Below are 17,617 nucleotides of genomic sequence, written 5' to 3'. Positions count from 1 at the left end.
CCACCCCAGTAATTCTTCTGTTCACTCACTTCTTTCCCAAGCCTGTTCCCGTCTGCCTATGATCCATCACTTGGTCCCCACACCCCCTATTCATGCACCTGTTCATTTCTCGATTCATTCCTCCTCCTGCTCATTCATCCCACAATCACTTACTCTCTGCAGACTACAATACCTAGGGCTTCTGCGTCCCCGAAGAGGGCCCTGCCCCTTGTCCTAACAAGGGGCTCCCGCGCGGCTCAAGGAGTACAAACACAGGCATTTCAAAACAGGCTTTAAATACTCATCAGGGCGCCAGGAAAAGGGGGCCGGGGTGAGAACTTGTTACATGTGAATTCGGGGTTGGGGTGCCCTGATAGAGAAGGGGACCCATCCTTCAGGGCAGCTGGGGTGCCCCACCCCCCACCCTGGGACAAGGGAGCACAGTAGAGGCCCTCTCTGGAGGGTCCCAGGGCCTACTGGGAGCCAGCCCTCCCTTCGAGGTAGATCATCGGGGAGGGAACGGAGGAGGAGCTCCCATGGTGGTGGTGACAGGCGGTCACTTCCTCAGTGATACTGCTGATAGCTGGGATAGCCTGGGGCTGGGGTACCCTCCTTAGGGGGCAGCTGGCTGGGGTCCTCCAGGAACGGGGGTGCTGCAGAGCAAAGTATCAGTTAAGGGTGAGAGGTGATGCATTTCGCACCTCTCCCTGACCAGTGTCTGCTGGGTACTCACCGTTGCGAAACTGCTGAGCTGTGTAGCGAGTAAGGAGGATACCAACACCCTCTATGAGGGCCAAGAGGATGCCCCCCATCATGGCCGAGCCCACCATGGCCAGTGGGCCACCTGGGAAAGGGAAGAGACAGGGAGAGAGAGGTGAGGGCAGGCAGAACAAGGCGGAAGGGGCCGGAGGGCCGGGGGCTAGGGCACTCACTGCGGGCTGCCAGCACAGCCCCGGTCAGTGCTCCACTGGTGATGGAGTTCCAGGGGTCTTCTTTGCCCCGCAGGCGCACCAGGCCACAGTCGATGGTGGAGAACAGGCCCCCCCACACCGCGAAGCTACCTGTAGGGAGACAGAGGCTGAATCAGAATGCCCCAAAATCCACAGTGCTGGGTCCGGGGGCTTCCAAGGCCTGACAGTTCTGGCAAGGGATGGGGAGAAAAACCCAGACACAAAGGCAGAGAGTAAACTCCTAGGGGATACTCCCTGTGCGCCCCTTTGTCAAGCGATCTCTGATCGCCACCGGCATTCCCCTCACCTTTGTAGGGGTTTGACAAGTGTTTACAAACAGATTTCTCTTCTGTGTGGCTTTTCACAGAGCAACTCTGATCTTTCTAAGCATCACACCAAACTGGACTTCTGATCTTGGTTTAAGGGAGCCCAAAAGAGGCTATGAAAGCTGGTTAATGCTGTAATAATTGAAGTGTTTATTGAGGCCCTGCTGTGCGCCAGGACCTGTTCTAGGTACTGATATGTTAATTTGACTTCTGAAGTCTTAAATTCATTAACATGGTTAAAGGGCTTAGCTAAGCAGCCAGCACTTAGCAAGTCCTCTGTAAATGACATAAATGTACATGATCTATCTTACAAAACAATTTAAGTGGTTACTGCTGTCACCATCCCCATATTACCGATGAGGTTCAGAGAGGTGAATCCACGAACCCAAAGTCATGCCATCAGGGAAGATCTGGGGTCTGGATTTAAACTCTTGGAATCCATACTCCTGCCCCTCTGTATTCAATTATGGGGAAACATCACTGTCCTGAAGCCACAGGCAAAATTGGGGCTGGAAATGTGGACCCCCAATCTGCAGTCTAGAACCACAGGAACGACCACTGCCAACTCTGCATCCCATCTCCTAGGTCTCTCCAAACCTCTTACCTCCAATCTGGGGGGCTCGGATCCTCACAGCATTGACACTGCCTCTCATTCGGTGCCGAATTCCCTGGGAAAAGTGAGGAGGCGGGGAGTCAGAATAGGGATTAGGCCCCGGGCACGCAGGGTTTGTAGCTTTTAAGGGAGGGAACGTGATGGATCAGGGGTATCAGGAGTAGAGACATGGAGCAGGGACCAGGAACTTGGAGGCTGATGAGCACCCTAACATGGGCGTTCTCAGCTGTGGGTTAAGAGGTTCTCATTCATTCAATGATCCCTAGCACCTAAGTGCCAGGCACCATGCTGTAATGGAGGGATAATGAGACAGACCTAGCCCCTGCCCTCTCCGAGCTCACATTACAACGGGAGAGACAAATGCCTGGCAGAGGTACAGACCAACGAGATAGCTTCACAAAGCAATACAGACCCTGAAGGAAATGGGATCAAGAGAAATGATAACGGCTGAAGGGTCAGGAAAGGACTCTAAAGGAGGGGGTGTTTGTGCTGAGACCTTGAGGATGAGAACAGGAAATCTGGGCAAAGATCCAGGAAAGAGTTCCAGGAGTTGAGGGGAGGGACGGGAGTTAGATAGATAAATTTCAGAGACCTTGGCAAATGGATGGCATTTAAAGCCATGACGTTTGATAAGATCTTGGAAGAGGGTGGGCAGAGAGAGAGAGAGAGAAGAACATTGATTAGGTTACATTAAAAGCATTTTCTTAACTTTAAGGCGGTCCTTCTGCCAGTTAACTCCTGGCACTTGCCTGTATCCAGGTAATCTGCCTCTGGGGAAAGTCTCTCTGGCCTCGCACATACATTTAGGATTTGATGAGGATCGTTTTGAAAGCACAGCATTTTCACAGAGAAAACCCAGTTGGGTGCTGGGGGCTAGGGACACAGGGCCATGTTTGCCATTTCTCCCCAAACCACAGATCCTGGAGCCAGGCCTGGCACATAATAAGCTAGCAGGAACCAGAATGAGTAAGTCATGGCAGCTCCAAGCGGTTTTCCGCGCAGTATCCTGGGTGGGGTGGGCAGGGCAGGTCCCCCCCTCCACCCAGGGAAGGCCACGACTCACGACAGGGGCATTGCGGAAGCCCTTGATGGCCTGGAAGACTCCACCGCCGATAACACCCATAGTGAAGGCTCCACCGCAATCGTCCACGATTCGCCATGGGCTACAGGCCGGAAGAGGAGGGTGGGATTAAGTGAGCCCCTCTTCCCCCTGCCATATTGCATGGACTCTTTCCCACTGGGAGAAGCCAAGTCACTCGAATGGGAAGCAGCACTTCAGATAATATTATTTTCCCCCTCATTTCTGCAAATGGTACTCAAGGGGAAAAACATTAGTCTTGGCCCTGTCCGCCCCTCCCCTCGTGGCCAACCGAGGAATCAGCCAACTGCTTCCCTACTGCCGAACAGTAAATGAACTGACACAGGCGGGGTTGGCACGTTTGGATCAGCGATGTTAAAGTGTTCATTTGCTAATACCGTTATTAAAGCAGGGCGGGGTCGGACCCCCGTCTCCAACAATGAACACGTCCGACCAAATCCCGCCCTCTTCCCGCTTTTTTAACCCGCTCCAACTGGGAAAAACCAAGAGCACATGGTACGGGGGGGGGGAGGACCCAGCTCGTTCACCATAGGCTCACCCGGGCCCCGCCCCCACTGGCTGAAGCGACCAGGGTAAAGCCACGCAAGGTAACTCTGGGGATTTCCGCTCGACAACCGTCACCACCCCCGGGCTGGAATGGATTCGACCAGCATGGCTCTTTCCGTTAAGAGAGACTGGGGAGACAAACGGAGTCAGGGGAAACTTGGGAGTGGTTGGTCCTGCACCGCACCTTCTCCAGGCACACGGCGGCGGCCCCTCTTAACGGCGCCCGAGTGGGAGGAACGAAGCGGAGGGAAGCGGAAGGAGACCACAAATGTCTAAGAATGTCCCGAATCTAGGACGTGGCGCGGTGTGGCCGGCGCCTCTCCCGCCCGCCTCCCACAGCTGGCCGTGGCGCCGCAGCAACAGTCCCGGGGCCTGTGCCCACCGCCGTACCAAGGCTCCCGTGCGTATTCCTCCATGGCGCCGGCGTCCGGCCGCGCAGTCCTGACTAAACCCCGGCGGGCCACGCCCCCACGGCAAACGCGCACAGGCGCATGAGCGCTCCACCTATTCTAGCTCAGCGATTGGGTCGCTTCGCGCTCGTCAGGCCAGGGCCACGCTCTCATTGGCCACCCGGGTTGCGTCATCTGTACTGCAGCCTGACTGTCGCCCAGTTCTTTCAAGCTTTGGGGAGGGCGGTCCTCATTCTGGGCTTTCAGAGAAGGCATTCACGTGGTTCTGGTGATCCTAGCAGCTACAAGAGAAAGCCGGCCCATCTGACAACCTTCCAGTACTCGCGGGATTGTATTGGTAATGTTGGGGTGGGTGCATGTTTTGCAATAGGAGGAGGTGCTGCGCTCTGCTCCCCCGTCCCGGAGCTTTGGTTCCTCCCACCCAGGAGTCTGTGGGGGACGTTGGGTGAGCCCATTCCTGGGACGCAGGGGGGTGGAACTGAGCTTGATCCCTTAGGCGGTGGGTGGAGCCTGGGCCTGGGAGGGGAACTGGGTCCTGGAACACCCAGCCTCGAGGCGGGGGTCGGTGGGAGTTGGGTGCAGTGCACCTATCTTCCCACCTCTTAGTGCGTCGGTTCCGTTCGGCCAGCTATCCGTGAAGGTAGGTAGGTGGGGGTCCAGACGGAGTATATGCTGGGAGGAGGCGCTTGATTTTAGGATCGGGATTTGAATCCTCATTTGAGCTGGCGGTTTGTGTGTATGTGTGTGTGTGCGTGTGTCTGTCCATCCGTCCCTAGGTCTGTCTGCTGTCCACTATGCCGCTGCCTGTTGCGCTGCAGACCCGCTTGGCCAAGAGAGGCATCCTCAAACATCTGGAGCCCGGTAAGCAAGCTAAAAGCAGATGGGCCTACCATGTGGCAGGCTTGACAGGCACTTTGTTGTTCATAACTGCCACTTCATACCTAGCATAGACCCTATTGCGCACCAATCAGTCGGGTGGCGGGCATTGTTAACAATATGGCTTCCTGACACTCATTCCTAGCGCGGGCGGGGGTGGGGGTGGGGAATGCATGTTTAGTGCTTAATATTGACAGCAGAAGGCCTTTTTGGGGTTCTATTGTGTGCCTCGTGCAACCCAACAAGCAATCCGTGGAAGGTATTACAAAGTATCCTAGTAGACCGTAGCAGGATGCAGATACTTTGTTCTTTACCCTAATGATTACCTTATTTTAGACCTACAGTGGTGCCAGTCACCATGCTGGTGATCTGTAACGTATTGTTCACCGTATCCGTAGCTGACATGTATTTTGGGCCCAAGTGCTTAGCATATGCATTATGGCTAACAGTAGAAAATAATGATAGGATCTATCATTTATGCCTCCTGGGCTGCTTGTGCTAAGATTTCCACCTCATTGTCAGTAATAGTAAAAGCTGGCATCTGGTGTGGTGGTTTTTTGTTTTTGAGGGTTTTTTTTTTTTTTTGGCATCTGTTTTGGGTACAGTGTGCTAAGCACTGGGAAGTACATCTTATTTTCACCTTACTGGTAAAGGCCATCTGTTACAAGCAACTGTGCCACTCATAGATCTTGCGGTTAATAATACTTATAATAATCACTGACCATTATTGTAAGCCTGTTGAGTACGAGGCCCTGTGCTGATGGAATATACATCTTACTAACGATACTGGTGGTTATAACTCACATTTACTTTGGGTCTATTGTGTGACAGGCAGTATGCTGCTGCTGACATGTACATTTCATTGTTAGTTCCAGCCACAGCTGAAATCTGTGGTAGGCCTACTGAGGGTCACGTACCAAGCTAACAACATTCACCTCTTTTATTTTGCCAATAGTAACTGACAGCTGCTGTAGGCCTGCTATATGTCAAGCCTAGGAACTGAATGGACCCAGAGCAGTGTTTGGATATATCCTCTGCCATTCAGACTTGCTGCTCAATATACAAGATCAGAAACCCAATATTTGCCAGGCTTTGGGAGCTGAGCAGATTTGGACATATTTTCAGAACAATCCATTACTGTTCAAACTCATTTTATCAAAATAGATTTGGATAGCATGGTGTCCCATGCTTCCTGAACTCAGGAACTGGAGGATATGTTTGTATGATGAATCCTTGTCTAAATTCTGAAATCAGATAGGTGTGGGTGACAGCATCAAATCCCAGATTTTACCTGAACCCAGAAACAAGAGATTTAGGTACATTTTTTCGGCAAATCCCCTGATCTTCAGACACTTGGATTTGGAATGTGATATTTGCCACAGAAGGTGAGACCTGGTGCGCACGCGTGCACGCACACACACACACACACACACACTGTGGTCCATGTGAATTTGAGGGTCTTTCCAGGCTCTGGCTCTAAGATGAGAATCCCTCTAGTCCTTACTGCTTTCCTCCACCCCGCTATTCTGCCAGAGCCAGAGGAAGAGATCATTGCTGAGGACTATGATGATGACCCTGTAGACTATGAGGCCACCCGGTTGGAGGGCCTGCCACCGAGCTGGTACAAGGTGTTTGACCCTTCCTGGTGAGCATGGGGAACTGGGGTGGGGGTGGGTGGGGGAAGTGACATCTGACTTCACCTTTCCTTTGCTGTCCCTGGCTTTGGGGTAAATGGGAAACACAGAGGTCTGGGGGTCCTCCCTCTGGGGTCCTTACGTGGGGCAGTTACAAGAGATGGGTAGGAGTTGAGGCTATAAGACCCCTGTGCTGACACTCCTCCACTCCCTCCTTCCTTCCTTCTCCCCTCTCTTCCCCTCCCTCTCTCACTCTCCTGCTTCCCTCCCACTGCCCCACAGCGGGCTCCCTTACTACTGGAATGTGGACACAGACCTCGTGTCCTGGCTCTCCCCACATGACCCCAACTCCGTCGTTACCAAATCCGCCAAGAAGCTCAGGGCAAGTAATGCGGGTGAGTTGGCGGACCTAAGGGTGCCTCCATGGTCCTGCAGTTCTCAGGGAGGGGTCAGGTAAATGACAGTGGACTGGGGAGGGGCAGGTGAGACAGGAAGACCAAACCCCAGGAAGGGGGGGGTGGTATTTACTGAAGACAAGATGCTGCTGGGGCCAGAGATTGGAGGAGAAAGGTCACTTCAAGGCTTTTGTGTTCCCAGATGCTGAGGAGAAGGTGGATCGGGGCCATGAGAAGTCAGACCGGGGCCATGAGAAGTCGGACCGGGGCCACGAGAAGTCGGACCGGGGCCATGAGAAGTCGGACAGAGAACGGGAACGTGGTTATGACAAAGTGGACAGAGAGAGAGAGCGGGACAGGGATCGGGATCGGGATCGTGGGTATGACAAATCAGAGCGGGAAGAGAGCAAAGAACGGCGCCATCATCGCAGGGAGGAGCTGGCACCCTACCCCAAGAGCAAGAAGGGTAAGCTCAACAGCAGGGCTGGGCCCGAGGCAGATGAGGCACCACGGACGAGTCATGGAAGAGAGGCCCTCCCTTTGCTCATTCGAGTGCCTGAGCCTGGCACCTGGGATGGGGTGCTGTGGGCCACGGCAGCCATGCACCCCATTTCTCCCTGGGATGGGGGAGGTTGGTAATCAGGGGCTCCTTGTGTCTCTACTGAAAACCTCACTCTGCTACCTGTTTCCTCAGCGGCAAGCCGGAAGGATGAAGAGTTAGACCCCATGGACCCCAGCTCGTACTCGGATGCACCCCGGTAAAGGAAAAGCCCTCACAAGCCCTTCTCTTTCCCTCATGAGTCCCTTGCACTGATGACCATTGCTTTTTCCCTGTCTCCTTCCCTGATTTGTCAGTTGTTGGAGTTGGGGGTGGGGAGTGCCTACTGCATCCCATATTCCAACTCCTGACCCCTATTTCCTAACCCCCTCCCTACCAGGGGCACATGGTCAACAGGACTCCCCAAGCGGAATGAGGCCAAGACGGGTGCAGACACGACAGCGGCGGGGCCCCTCTTCCAGCAGCGCCCCTACCCATCCCCGGGGGCTGTGCTCCGGGCCAATGCCGAGGCCTCCCGAACCAAGCAACAGGACTGAACCTCCCCACAATGCCACCCCACTGTCCCCCAGGGTTTTTAATAAAAGCTTTTCGATGGATCGTGCCCAAGAGGCCTGAGTGTTTCCTTCCCATGCGCTCTTGAGGCTTCCCAACCCAAGGCCGGCAAGATGTGAAAAACATTTTATTTGCAAAAACTCACCTAAGATAGTGCGGGAGTGGCAAGGATATGAGGGCGACGGGGGGCTTGGAGGCCGAGGTGGATCCTGTCCATGCCCTCATTACCAGAGTTCAGTTGTGTCCCTCCCCCTGCATGGGAGTGGGGGGTGGGGGTGGGGGGACCAGGTTGGGGTTCAGTGTCTACCTCCCCCCACCCCTAATACTGATCAGAGTTTGGTCCTGGCTGGGCCAGGGCAAGAGGGGAGAAGGAGGCCAGGCCAGCGTCTTCCATCCCAGCGGCTACGAACCCTTCACCTTGGTGAGCAACCTGTGGTGGGAATGGGGAGGGAGAGAGAAACACAGACAGCTGGTGTGGGCTGGCAGGCGAGTGCCCTGAGCAAGAAAGGGTGGCAGTGGTGGAGCTGGTAGTCCGGGGGTTAGTAACAGAGCCTATGCAGACAGAGTGAGTCCCCTGGGTCAGAAAGCTACACGTGGACTAAATAAATACAACATCTTTATTTGGCATTGGGTCTCCTGACATTTGTTCATTACAGTTCCTTAGAAAACAAGCCAAAAAAATCAGAACAAATTAATCAAAAATAAAGATCCAACAACCCTATTTACATAGAGCAAAGATAGCCCAGGCATCTCCCCCATGTGTGTGTGCACGCGTGCGTGTGCGCGCACACACACGCATGCGCGCACACGCACATCCTGGGAGACAGTTAAGGGGTTAATAAGCTTAAGGGAGTGCAGGGGGCAGGTTCCACATTTCAGCGATTTTAAGACCCCCTCACCCTGTCACAGAGCAAGAGTGCCTCATACAGCCAGTGCATTATCAGAGGTGTGGTCGGCAGCTTTAGCTTCCCTTTTAGGATGTCTTGGAAAAGAACCCTGCATCTGGCATCTGACAGTGTCTTAGATTTCAGTGAGATTCAGCCACTCCAAGGACCTTTTCCCCCTCCCCGCACCCTGGATCATTAATTATCTGATTATACCACAAGTTTCCAGACCATTAAAAAAACAAACGGCCCCTACTGTACTGTACCCTCCCCAGGAATGGGCTGATGCAACACGTGTCAGCTCCGGCCCCTTCCTCTCTCCCGGGTGCCCACAAGAGGCCCATTTTGAAGGGTCTCCCGTCAGGGAAGCTGCCCCAAGGCCACGTACAAAAAGGACCCGAACTGCTAACATGATCCACTGCGGCTGTGAGGGAGGCAAGAAGGCCTCAAGCTACAGGAAGCTGAACCCCACAGGTAGGCATCCATCACTAAAAGAGCTGTAACATTTTTGTCTGATTTGTCCTTACAGAGGTGGAGGGGTTGCTAGGAGGGGCTCTCCTAGGCATGGGACAGGACACCTCCAGCTGAGGGCAGGCAGGCAAAGAAAGGCCTTGAATGACAACACTGCCAACCCAGTCCCCGAAAGGGGTTGGCTGGGGCAGAGGAGGCAGCTCTCAAAACCTCCTCCAGTGGAGGGGGGCCCAGTCTGCGAGGAAGGGTTTGTGTGACGCCCCACCCCATCCCATGCCCCTCTAGAAGCCTCCATGACCTGGGAGAAAACACTTCCAGTCCCAGAGGAGCCAGACCCAGTGGCAGCTCAGGTCCCTGCAGATGCCCAACACCCTCCACCCAGTCCCCCTCCCTGTCACCCCCCACCGCCACCAGCCCTCACTTCACCAGCACTGACTTCGGCAGAAAGGGCTCCGTGCTGAGGTCTCCGCGGTGGGAAGACAGCTTGGGTGGTGGCGGCTGCCCCGGAGGCTGCTGGTGCGTGCAGGGCCCGGAGGTGGAGGCGGAGGCTGTGGCTTTGGCTGCACCTCGGGGCAGACTGTAGAGGTAGACAGCACCGATGACCAGCCCGGCGCCCAGGGCAAACAGCGGGTCCACGTGGAAGCCAAAGAGGCGGATGGAGGCGACCGTGGACAGCACGATGGATAGGGAGGTGGCAAAGCCCTTGAGGATGTTGTCGGCGTACTTGACGACAACAGCCACCAGCAGCCCGCCAAAGGCCTGGTTGAGCACCACGCCCCACACGGCCGGCGTGTAGCCGAAGAAGAAGCCGCGGCGGGCCACGGCAGTGCCCTCCGCCCACCAGAGCCCCACCAGGCCTAGCGCTGTGCCGAAGAGGCCCAGCTGCAAGTTGCGCAGCCACACAGAGCCCGAGCTGCCCTTGAGGATCTTCTCGAAGTAGACGCCCGCGAAGCCCGAGGACAGACAAGAGGCCACGACGGCCACCAGGCCTGCCCCAGGGTTCTGGTCCAGTGGCCGAGGGCCCCCACCACCAGCTTGCTGTGCCTGGACAATGGCAACACCAGTGAAGAGGAGCAGCAGGGAAGCCCACTGCAGCCGCGAAAGGCTGCGGTTCAGCATGAGCACAGAGAACAGCGCCGTGGTCAGGATCTTCAGCTGGTACGTCACCTGTGTGTAGCATGCATGCAGGAGGTGCTAAGGGCTGTTCCCCGCCCCACCCCCATCCCACAATGTGCCCAGTGCAGGGATAGGGCAGGGCAGGCAAACAGGAAGACACCCAGTCCTTGGGAGCTAACTGGCAGGGCGCTAAACAGCCCTGAGCCATGCTTCCCGGAAAGTCCACAGCTCCACAAGGAAGTCCGGGGCCATACCCAAGTCTGCACCCCAACCCCATTTTCTGGCTGTGTGATGAGGAACAAGGCACTTGCCCTGTCTTGGCCCTGACATCACCATCTGTAGAGTACAGCTGTTGTTTGCGAACCAGCTCACGCGGCAGGTGAATGAACAAGTGACAGGCTCTCTGATGAGGGTAGGGGGGGCAAGGGCTGATAACTAGGTGCTGATGCAAGCCAATCAGCCACAATGATAACATCCGCAAACATTGACACAGTGGCCGCTGTGTGCTACTGTGCCTCTAGGCACTGCATATGAATCTATTCGTTCAGTGCTCTCTCAGATGAGGTGGGCGCTACTGTAACGTCTGATGGGAAGATGAGAAAACTAGGGCACAGAGATGTCAGTGACTTGCCCAAGATCACACAGCTGGGAAGTAGTAGCTGAGGTGGGATTTGGGCCCCAGAATCCAGGCTCTTCAACCATTTTCCAAGGCCTCCTTGGAAACAGCCGAAAGCCTACCTACTGCCAACCACAGGCTCTTCCCAGATATTATTTCTTTTAGCCGTCCCAGCAACCTGGTGAGGAGGCATTCCCGTCCCCATTCCCAGTTCTCACAGATGAAGAACTGAGACTGAGGGAGAGCCAAGGCGACACAGTCCCAGCTCTCTGCAGCCCTCCCCTTGTCGGCCTCCTAACTCCCCGACCCCAGCTGGCTCCTCTGAGGCCACAATGGGCATGCAGCTCACCTGGAAAGTGGCAGCTGGCAGGTTGGAGATGGCAACATACTGGAGGTTATTCTGCAAGGTATAGATGAGAGAGGGCACCGCAAGCTTGAGTGTGTCCACATACCGCACCAGGACAGCCTCGTGGAGGAAGAGCGCGAGGTGCTTCACGTTACCTGGGGTGCACGGGGAGGGGGAGGACAGCCCTCCTGAGCACTGCAGATCCTCTGCGGGCCAGGACTGGGCTGGGCCCTCTGTCTCCCTACCACACTCTGACTTCCTGAGGGCTCGAATGAGGTCTGTGCTCTCAGTTTCCCCACAGCGCAGCACCCCCCACCCTCCAGCAGGCCCTCATGGCCAGCATTTTCATAGGATACAAAACTACCATCCTGGGATGCCTGGGTGGCTCAGTTGGTTGGACGACTGCCTTCGGCTCAGGTCATGATCCCGGAGATCCGGGATCGAGTCCCGCATCAGGCTCCCAGCTCCATGGGGAGTCTGCTTCTCCCTCTGACCTTCTCCTCGCTCATGCTCTTTCTCACTGTCTCTCTCTCAAATAAATAAATAAAATCTTTAAAAAAAAAAAAAAACTACCATCCTGGACTGTGCACAGCTGAGGCTCGCAGGCTGTCCTCACTCAGTGTACAGCCTAGCTCCCCAGACAGGAGGCCCACTCAGGGCAAGCACTCAATACCCATCTAGCCAGTGAAATTGTTAGTAGGAACTAGCTTGTGAAGGAGAAGCCTTAGGAGTGGGAAGGCAGACTGCCAACCAGAGGGGAAGTTGGAGACTCAACTATGACCCTTATCTTAGCGCCTTACTGGCCTGAGAGCTGCCTGAGGGTAGGAGCCATCTCCTGCTCTGCCCACCCGACATGCAAGGACTGGGCCACCTGGGCCACAGGCAACAACGGCAATGGGACTAAGAAGCAGCCAAGGCGGGCGCCTGGGTCGCTCAGTGGGTTAGGCCGCTGCCTTCGGCTCGGGTCATGATCTCGGGGTCCTGGGATTGAGTCCCGCGTCGGGCTCTCTGCTCAGTGGGGAGCCTGCTTCCTCCTTTCTCTCTGCCTGCCTCTCTGTCTACTTGTGATCTCTCTCTGTCAAATAAATAAATTTAAAAAAAAATTAAAAAAAAAAAAAGAAGCAGCAGCCAAGGCTGGCTGGGGCCTGCTCCCACCGATGCATGAGAGAGAGAACCCTCCTGGAGAGTCAGGCCTCTGCAAAGCTCTACAGTTTACCTTTTCAGGATCAGCTGCGTGTTGCTCCTCTGTGAAAACCCCACCTACTGCACCAGGCTATCGCAGGGGAAAGCCAGTGCACGGGGCTATCACAGGGAACTTACACTGACGGCTCGTGGCCCTGCCTGGCCTTTCATCCCAGGAGTAATTACCCATCTCAAACCCCTTAACCCCAACTCTTGGGGCCTGGGGGTTTGGGTGTTGGACATTTTCCAGGCGTCAGACAATTAGCATGGGCAATCTGGCACGTAACATGTAACATAGCCCTCACATACAGGAGGCTGCACACCATAATCACACATGTTCATATTTCTGTGGCGACTTGTGTAAACATTCACACCAACTGAGAAAAATTAAAAAACACAGATACACAAACAGCCCCATGTGAGGTCAGGCCAGGTTTTACCACAAAACTGATTCAAGAGAAAAAACAACAACAACAACATGGGGCGAGGGGCTGAAATCGTAGATCTGAGGTAGAGGCCTGTGGTTTTAAATCTGTAGCTCTTTGCTTCTCCCCATCCCAAATAATATCAGCCCCCCTGAGTGCAGGACGCAGTCGGAGCAGGGGCTGCCGCAATGAGCACTTGGAAGTGTCTCGGAATCAACTGAGAACAGAACAGAAGGTGGGGGAGGGGAGCAGATGATGGACCTTGAGGGCATGATGCTAAGTGAAGGAAGTCAGACCAAGAAAGACAAATGATTTCATCACCTCATAGAATCTAACAAAACAAAACAAAACAACCACAAAACCAGACACAGAATCACACACTCCTAGAGAACTGGCAGTTGCTGGGGGCAGGGAGGGGAGCGGGAAATGGGCGAAATAGGTGAAGGGGGTTACGAGGTACAAAGTTCCAGTTATAAAAATAAATAAGTCACAGGAATGAAAAGTACAGCACAGGGAATATAGCCAATAATAAGGTAATAACTCAGTCTGGTGACAGATGGTTAGTGCACTTATCATGGCGAGCACTGTGTAATGGAGAGAATTGTTGAATCAGTATGTTGTACACCTGAAACTAAGAAAACATTACAGTTAACCAGTGACCAGCACAGGAGCTGGGGCATCAACCCCCAGACAGTTAAAAATCCACATAAATTGTTGATACCTCCAACCCCAAGCTTAACTCCTAATAGTCTACTGCTGGCTGGAAGCCTTGTGGAGCACACAGAACATTTTTTATGTTCTATGTATCATATATGGTATTCTTACATTAAAGTAAGCTAAAGAAAAGAAAATCATAAGGAAAATACATTTTCCGTACTGCATTTATTAGACAAAAACCTGTGTCTAAATTCGCCTGCACAGCTCAAACCTGTGTTGTTCAATGGTTAACTGTGCAGGTCAGCTACATGTCCACTTAAAAAAAAAAAAAAAGGAAAGAAAGGACAGAACAGATGGGTTCCCAAACTGCTGCCTCACAGGGCCCTGGAGCTAGTGAGCGGGCAAGAATGTTTTCTTCATCGTAAATACTGACAGCAGAGCTGGAACAGACATCTGTATCCTTTACACAGGCAAGGCCTTTAATTATTTTTGTAAAGATTTATTTACTTATTAGGGTGTGCGTGCCCATGAGCGGGGGGAGAGGCAGAGGGAAAGGGAGAAAACCTCAAGCAAATTCCCCATTGCTAAGTGCAGAGCCCAATGTGGGGCTCAATCTCAAGACCCTGCAATCATGACCTGAGCTGAAATCAAGAGTCGGACGCTTAACTGACTGAGCACCCCCAGGCGCCCTGGCACGGCCTTTGTAGAGAAACAACTGACAACGTTTTAAAGCAGGCTTTTAGGGAGATGTTTAAATTGGTATAGAAATCCAATTTCTAGGAAGTACAGAAAAGGTAGAGGAATATGTTAAATACCACTAGGAGGCCGGCAGCAAACTGCAGGCTGTCCAAAGTCTCTAAGACAAACCACCTGCTCTCTTCAAGAAATTAACTGCCCATCACAGAGCTGGAGGAGAACCCTGAGGTTAACAGACCTAGAAGACACCAACCAAGTGCAAGACACTGACCTTATATAAACCTGACTGAGACAAATTCTTAAAAATTGTTATGATATTTGAGAAGCCATTTTAAGTGTGTGAACACTTGACTGGGTATTTGATTCTTTTATGGTTCATTTTTTGATGAATGATTTTTAGATACTGCCGTTATTTTTAATGCACCAAAATATTTATTCAAGACAGTAAGGTAGGGGTGGGGATGTATTTCAAAATACTACATACTTCGTGTGGGACACACTGCAGTAAGGTAAGGTAGGGAGTGGGTAGGTAGGCAGACAGGGAGATGGACAGCGAGTGGGTAATCACTGATGCTGTTTAATGGCAGAGGGGCCATGGGTGGACAACTGATGACTCTGGGTGATGGGTACATGGACATTTTGTTTTATTATTCTCTCCAAGTTTGTGTATGTTTAAAATGATCCATAATGCAAAGTTAAAGGGAAATAAGTGAATCACCCTGTAAGGGTCGCCTGCTACCGTATGGGTACAGACCGTTTCACTCCTACAGTCCACACAGACCAATTTCCCGGGCATCAGGGGTATAAAAGTAGGGCTGGAGAGACAAGGCAGATTAGCTGCACTTACACACTCCCCAGGCGGTTTCAGATACAGGGATACAGTGATATTACCCCAGCAAACCCTCCATGTGGGCATGGGTGTACACACACACACACAAAGTCCCACCACTGACCCCAGTGCAGCACCACCGCCCCCCTTGCTGGCTCATACCCCTCTTCTGTGCGAAGAGCAGCAGCAGGCAGGTGAGACCTTTGAGCACTTCGGCCATGACCACAGCAGTGGTGGCAAAGAAGCGGTCCCCAGGCAGTGTGCGGGCGTAGCGGATGCTGAGGATGAGGGAGGCATTCTGGACCACCAGCACAGCTAGGGATATGTATTTGAGGCGCCGGTGAGCTGTGGGAAATTCAATGAGCAATGGGGAAGAAGGGGTCAGAAGCTGCTAGGACACAGCCACACCACCACCTTCCCCCTCACTCCTTTCTCAACCAGGATCCTCCTAGCCACTGCCACTTCCTCTCTCTGCCTCCCTATCCTGACCCAAGGAGGGTCTGACTCCCATCTACTACTGCTGCCTCAACAGGCAGGAAGAGCTACAAAGGAGGAAGTGGGCCTCGCCCCATCCAGCCGATACCTGGAATCCTTGCTGAGGTATCAGGAAATGGCTGGAGCAGGTGCTGAACACACTGGGCCCCCTCTCTCCCTCCTCTGTGTGAGAAGCAAATCCACCCCAAGACGGACTACCAAACACATTCTCAACATTTATTGAGTGCTAACTGTCTACCTATCGCTGGGGTAAAGAATTTATGCGAAATACCTCAGCAGATCCCTATGTTGCTCTGATCTCTGAGCGAGCTACAAGGATTCCATTATGTGGGTGAGCAAACCACAGATTTATATGAAATGATGCTTCTATTTAATGAGGGGTCGTCCTATGTAAAGAATGATACCTCAATACAGGGAATGAGACTACTATATAAGGCATGTCCACCCCCTAAAGAACGGTCTTCCTCCCATCTAAGATATTATTCCATCCCCTCACACTGAGAATGGTCTTTCCAACTCCTACCTTCTATGACCACCAGAGTCCCTCTGACACAGAATGGTTTCACAAACTTAAGAAATAATTCCTCCACTGCCCCTAGGACTGGACCCCATATAATAAATGGTTACTGTACCAAGAATGGTGTGATTCCCTCGAGGACACAAGGAGGTATTTCCCTATACTCTACATGGCCCAGTCATCCTCCAACCACTGCACCTTCCCTACCTCCAGCCAAGGAATCATTCCTTGTTCTACTCACACTCACAATGAACTCTCCCCGCTATAAAGAAGGGCCCCACACCCTCAGAATGTCTTTTCTCTGCCATGTAAGAAAGAACCCTCTCACTCCAATATACAATGAACTCTACCAGCATTAGGAAGGGACCCACCAGAACATCTTATCTCCTTATAACGGACATCCCAATCTTCAAAACGGACCCTCTAAGTCGGGTATGGAAGGACCTGCCCCACCCTAATTCACAATGACCCCTATCCCTTTATAAAGAAGAAACCACCACCCACAGAACAGCCTCTTTATTCTATAAGGAAGAACTTTCCCACCCTCAGAATGCTCTCTCCCTTCTCTAAGGACGGACCCCCCCCCCACAAACTCAAAATGGTCTCAGTGGTCTTAGCCTCCCCCAAAGGCAATAACGCCCCCAGACTCAGAAAGATCTCCACTCTCCATATGCGGAAGGGACCCCCCCAATTACCCTCAGAATGGTCTCTTCCCCGCCTTCCAACACACTCACAGTGGACTGTTCCGTCCTTCCTCCTCCACCCCCCACCACACATACATAGGTGGGTCCATACGGGATGCTCCCTCTCGCTTGAGTGAGGAACCTTCCTGACCCCCCAGCGATCCCGACCCTCGCCTGGCCACCGCCTGCTCGGCCACGGCCTGTCTCACCCGCACTCGCGGTTCCAGGCTCCAACGCCCCCGCGGAGACCGCCCCTGGCCCAGCAGCCGCGGTAGAACCGCCAGACCCAACCGCTGCCATGTTGGCATCTGCCTGGCCCGTCCCCTCGGCAACAGCAGGGCACTTCCGTATCCGTCACTTCCGCTTCCGGGCCTCCGGGGTAGGGGCAGGGCGAGTGAGGGGCGGGCCAGAGCTGTGATTTTTCTCGTCCGCCCCGGGACAGAGAACCTAAGACCGCGGCCTCGGGATTTCCAGATTCCGTCGGGATGGGCAGACCCAATACAAGGCCGATTCAGCCTCTAGCTGTCTCTACAGAGCCTCATTGGCTCATTCCCGTTACTAGACCCGCCCTCGACTTCATTGATCTCGCTTTCTAGATCACCCGCCCATCGTGTGTCCTTGTCTCATTGGCTCGGCTGAGCCTCTTGTATCTCAGCTCTTCATCGGCAGCTTCTACAGATGACCCCGCCCCTTCCGCACCAAAACTCCTGGGTACCTTCCTGGTTGGACTGAAGTTCCTCTTTAGCCCACCTCCCGGCGAG

At 53.4% G+C, this 17,617-nt stretch overlaps 3 protein-coding genes across 7 annotated transcripts; 1 reads left to right on the top strand and 2 right to left on the bottom strand.

Annotated features, from left to right (window-relative positions):
- Nucleotides 1–254: 254 nt before the first annotated feature.
- Nucleotides 255–3,969, bottom strand: TIMM17B (translocase of inner mitochondrial membrane 17B). 2 transcript variants are annotated; one of them, XM_044234832.1, is made up of 6 exons: nt 3,904–3,969; nt 2,932–3,031; nt 1,860–1,923; nt 912–1,040; nt 713–823; nt 255–632 (listed from the first exon to the last, which is right to left on the bottom strand). In XM_044234832.1, exons 1-6 carry the CDS (start codon nt 3,927–3,929, stop codon nt 544–546), a joined length of 519 nt encoding a protein of 172 aa, XP_044090767.1. In that variant the 5' UTR covers nt 3,930–3,969; the 3' UTR covers nt 255–543. The 2 variants fall into 2 exon arrangements, with proteins under 2 accessions (XP_044090767.1, XP_044090768.1); XM_044234833.1 differs by lacking the exon at nt 3,904–3,969 and adding an exon at nt 3,698–3,863.
- Nucleotides 3,970–4,087: 118 nt separating this feature from the next.
- On the top strand, nt 4,088–7,988 carry PQBP1 (polyglutamine binding protein 1). Of its 3 annotated transcripts, none has more exons than XM_044234830.1 (7): nt 4,088–4,260; nt 4,700–4,784; nt 6,333–6,444; nt 6,716–6,828; nt 7,031–7,294; nt 7,523–7,586; nt 7,767–7,988. In XM_044234830.1, exons 2-7 carry the CDS (start codon nt 4,718–4,720, stop codon nt 7,921–7,923), a joined length of 777 nt encoding a protein of 258 aa, XP_044090765.1. In that variant the 5' UTR covers nt 4,088–4,260; nt 4,700–4,717; the 3' UTR covers nt 7,924–7,988. The 3 variants fall into 3 exon arrangements, with proteins under 3 accessions (XP_044090765.1, XP_044090764.1, XP_044090766.1); XM_044234829.1 differs by lacking the exon at nt 4,088–4,260 and adding an exon at nt 4,286–4,563; XM_044234831.1 differs by lacking the exon at nt 4,088–4,260 and adding an exon at nt 4,286–4,567.
- Nucleotides 7,989–8,049: 61 nt separating this feature from the next.
- Nucleotides 8,050–17,200, bottom strand: SLC35A2 (solute carrier family 35 member A2). 2 transcript variants are annotated; one of them, XM_044235035.1, is made up of 5 exons: nt 17,066–17,200; nt 15,324–15,506; nt 11,376–11,527; nt 9,731–10,461; nt 8,050–8,369 (listed from the first exon to the last, which is right to left on the bottom strand). In XM_044235035.1, exons 1-5 carry the CDS (start codon nt 17,154–17,156, stop codon nt 8,342–8,344), a joined length of 1,185 nt encoding a protein of 394 aa, XP_044090970.1. In that variant the 5' UTR covers nt 17,157–17,200; the 3' UTR covers nt 8,050–8,341. The 2 variants fall into 2 exon arrangements, with proteins under 2 accessions (XP_044090970.1, XP_044090971.1); XM_044235036.1 differs by having other exon boundaries at nt 9,731–9,871.
- Between the last annotated feature and the right edge of the window lie 417 nt (nt 17,201–17,617).

The sequence above is a fragment of the Neovison vison genome, chromosome X, assembly GCF_020171115.1.
Source record: "Neovison vison isolate M4711 chromosome X, ASM_NN_V1, whole genome shotgun sequence".
NCBI lineage: Eukaryota > Metazoa > Chordata > Mammalia > Carnivora > Mustelidae > Neogale > Neogale vison.
This window is presented reverse-complemented; position numbering and strand designations above follow the sequence as displayed.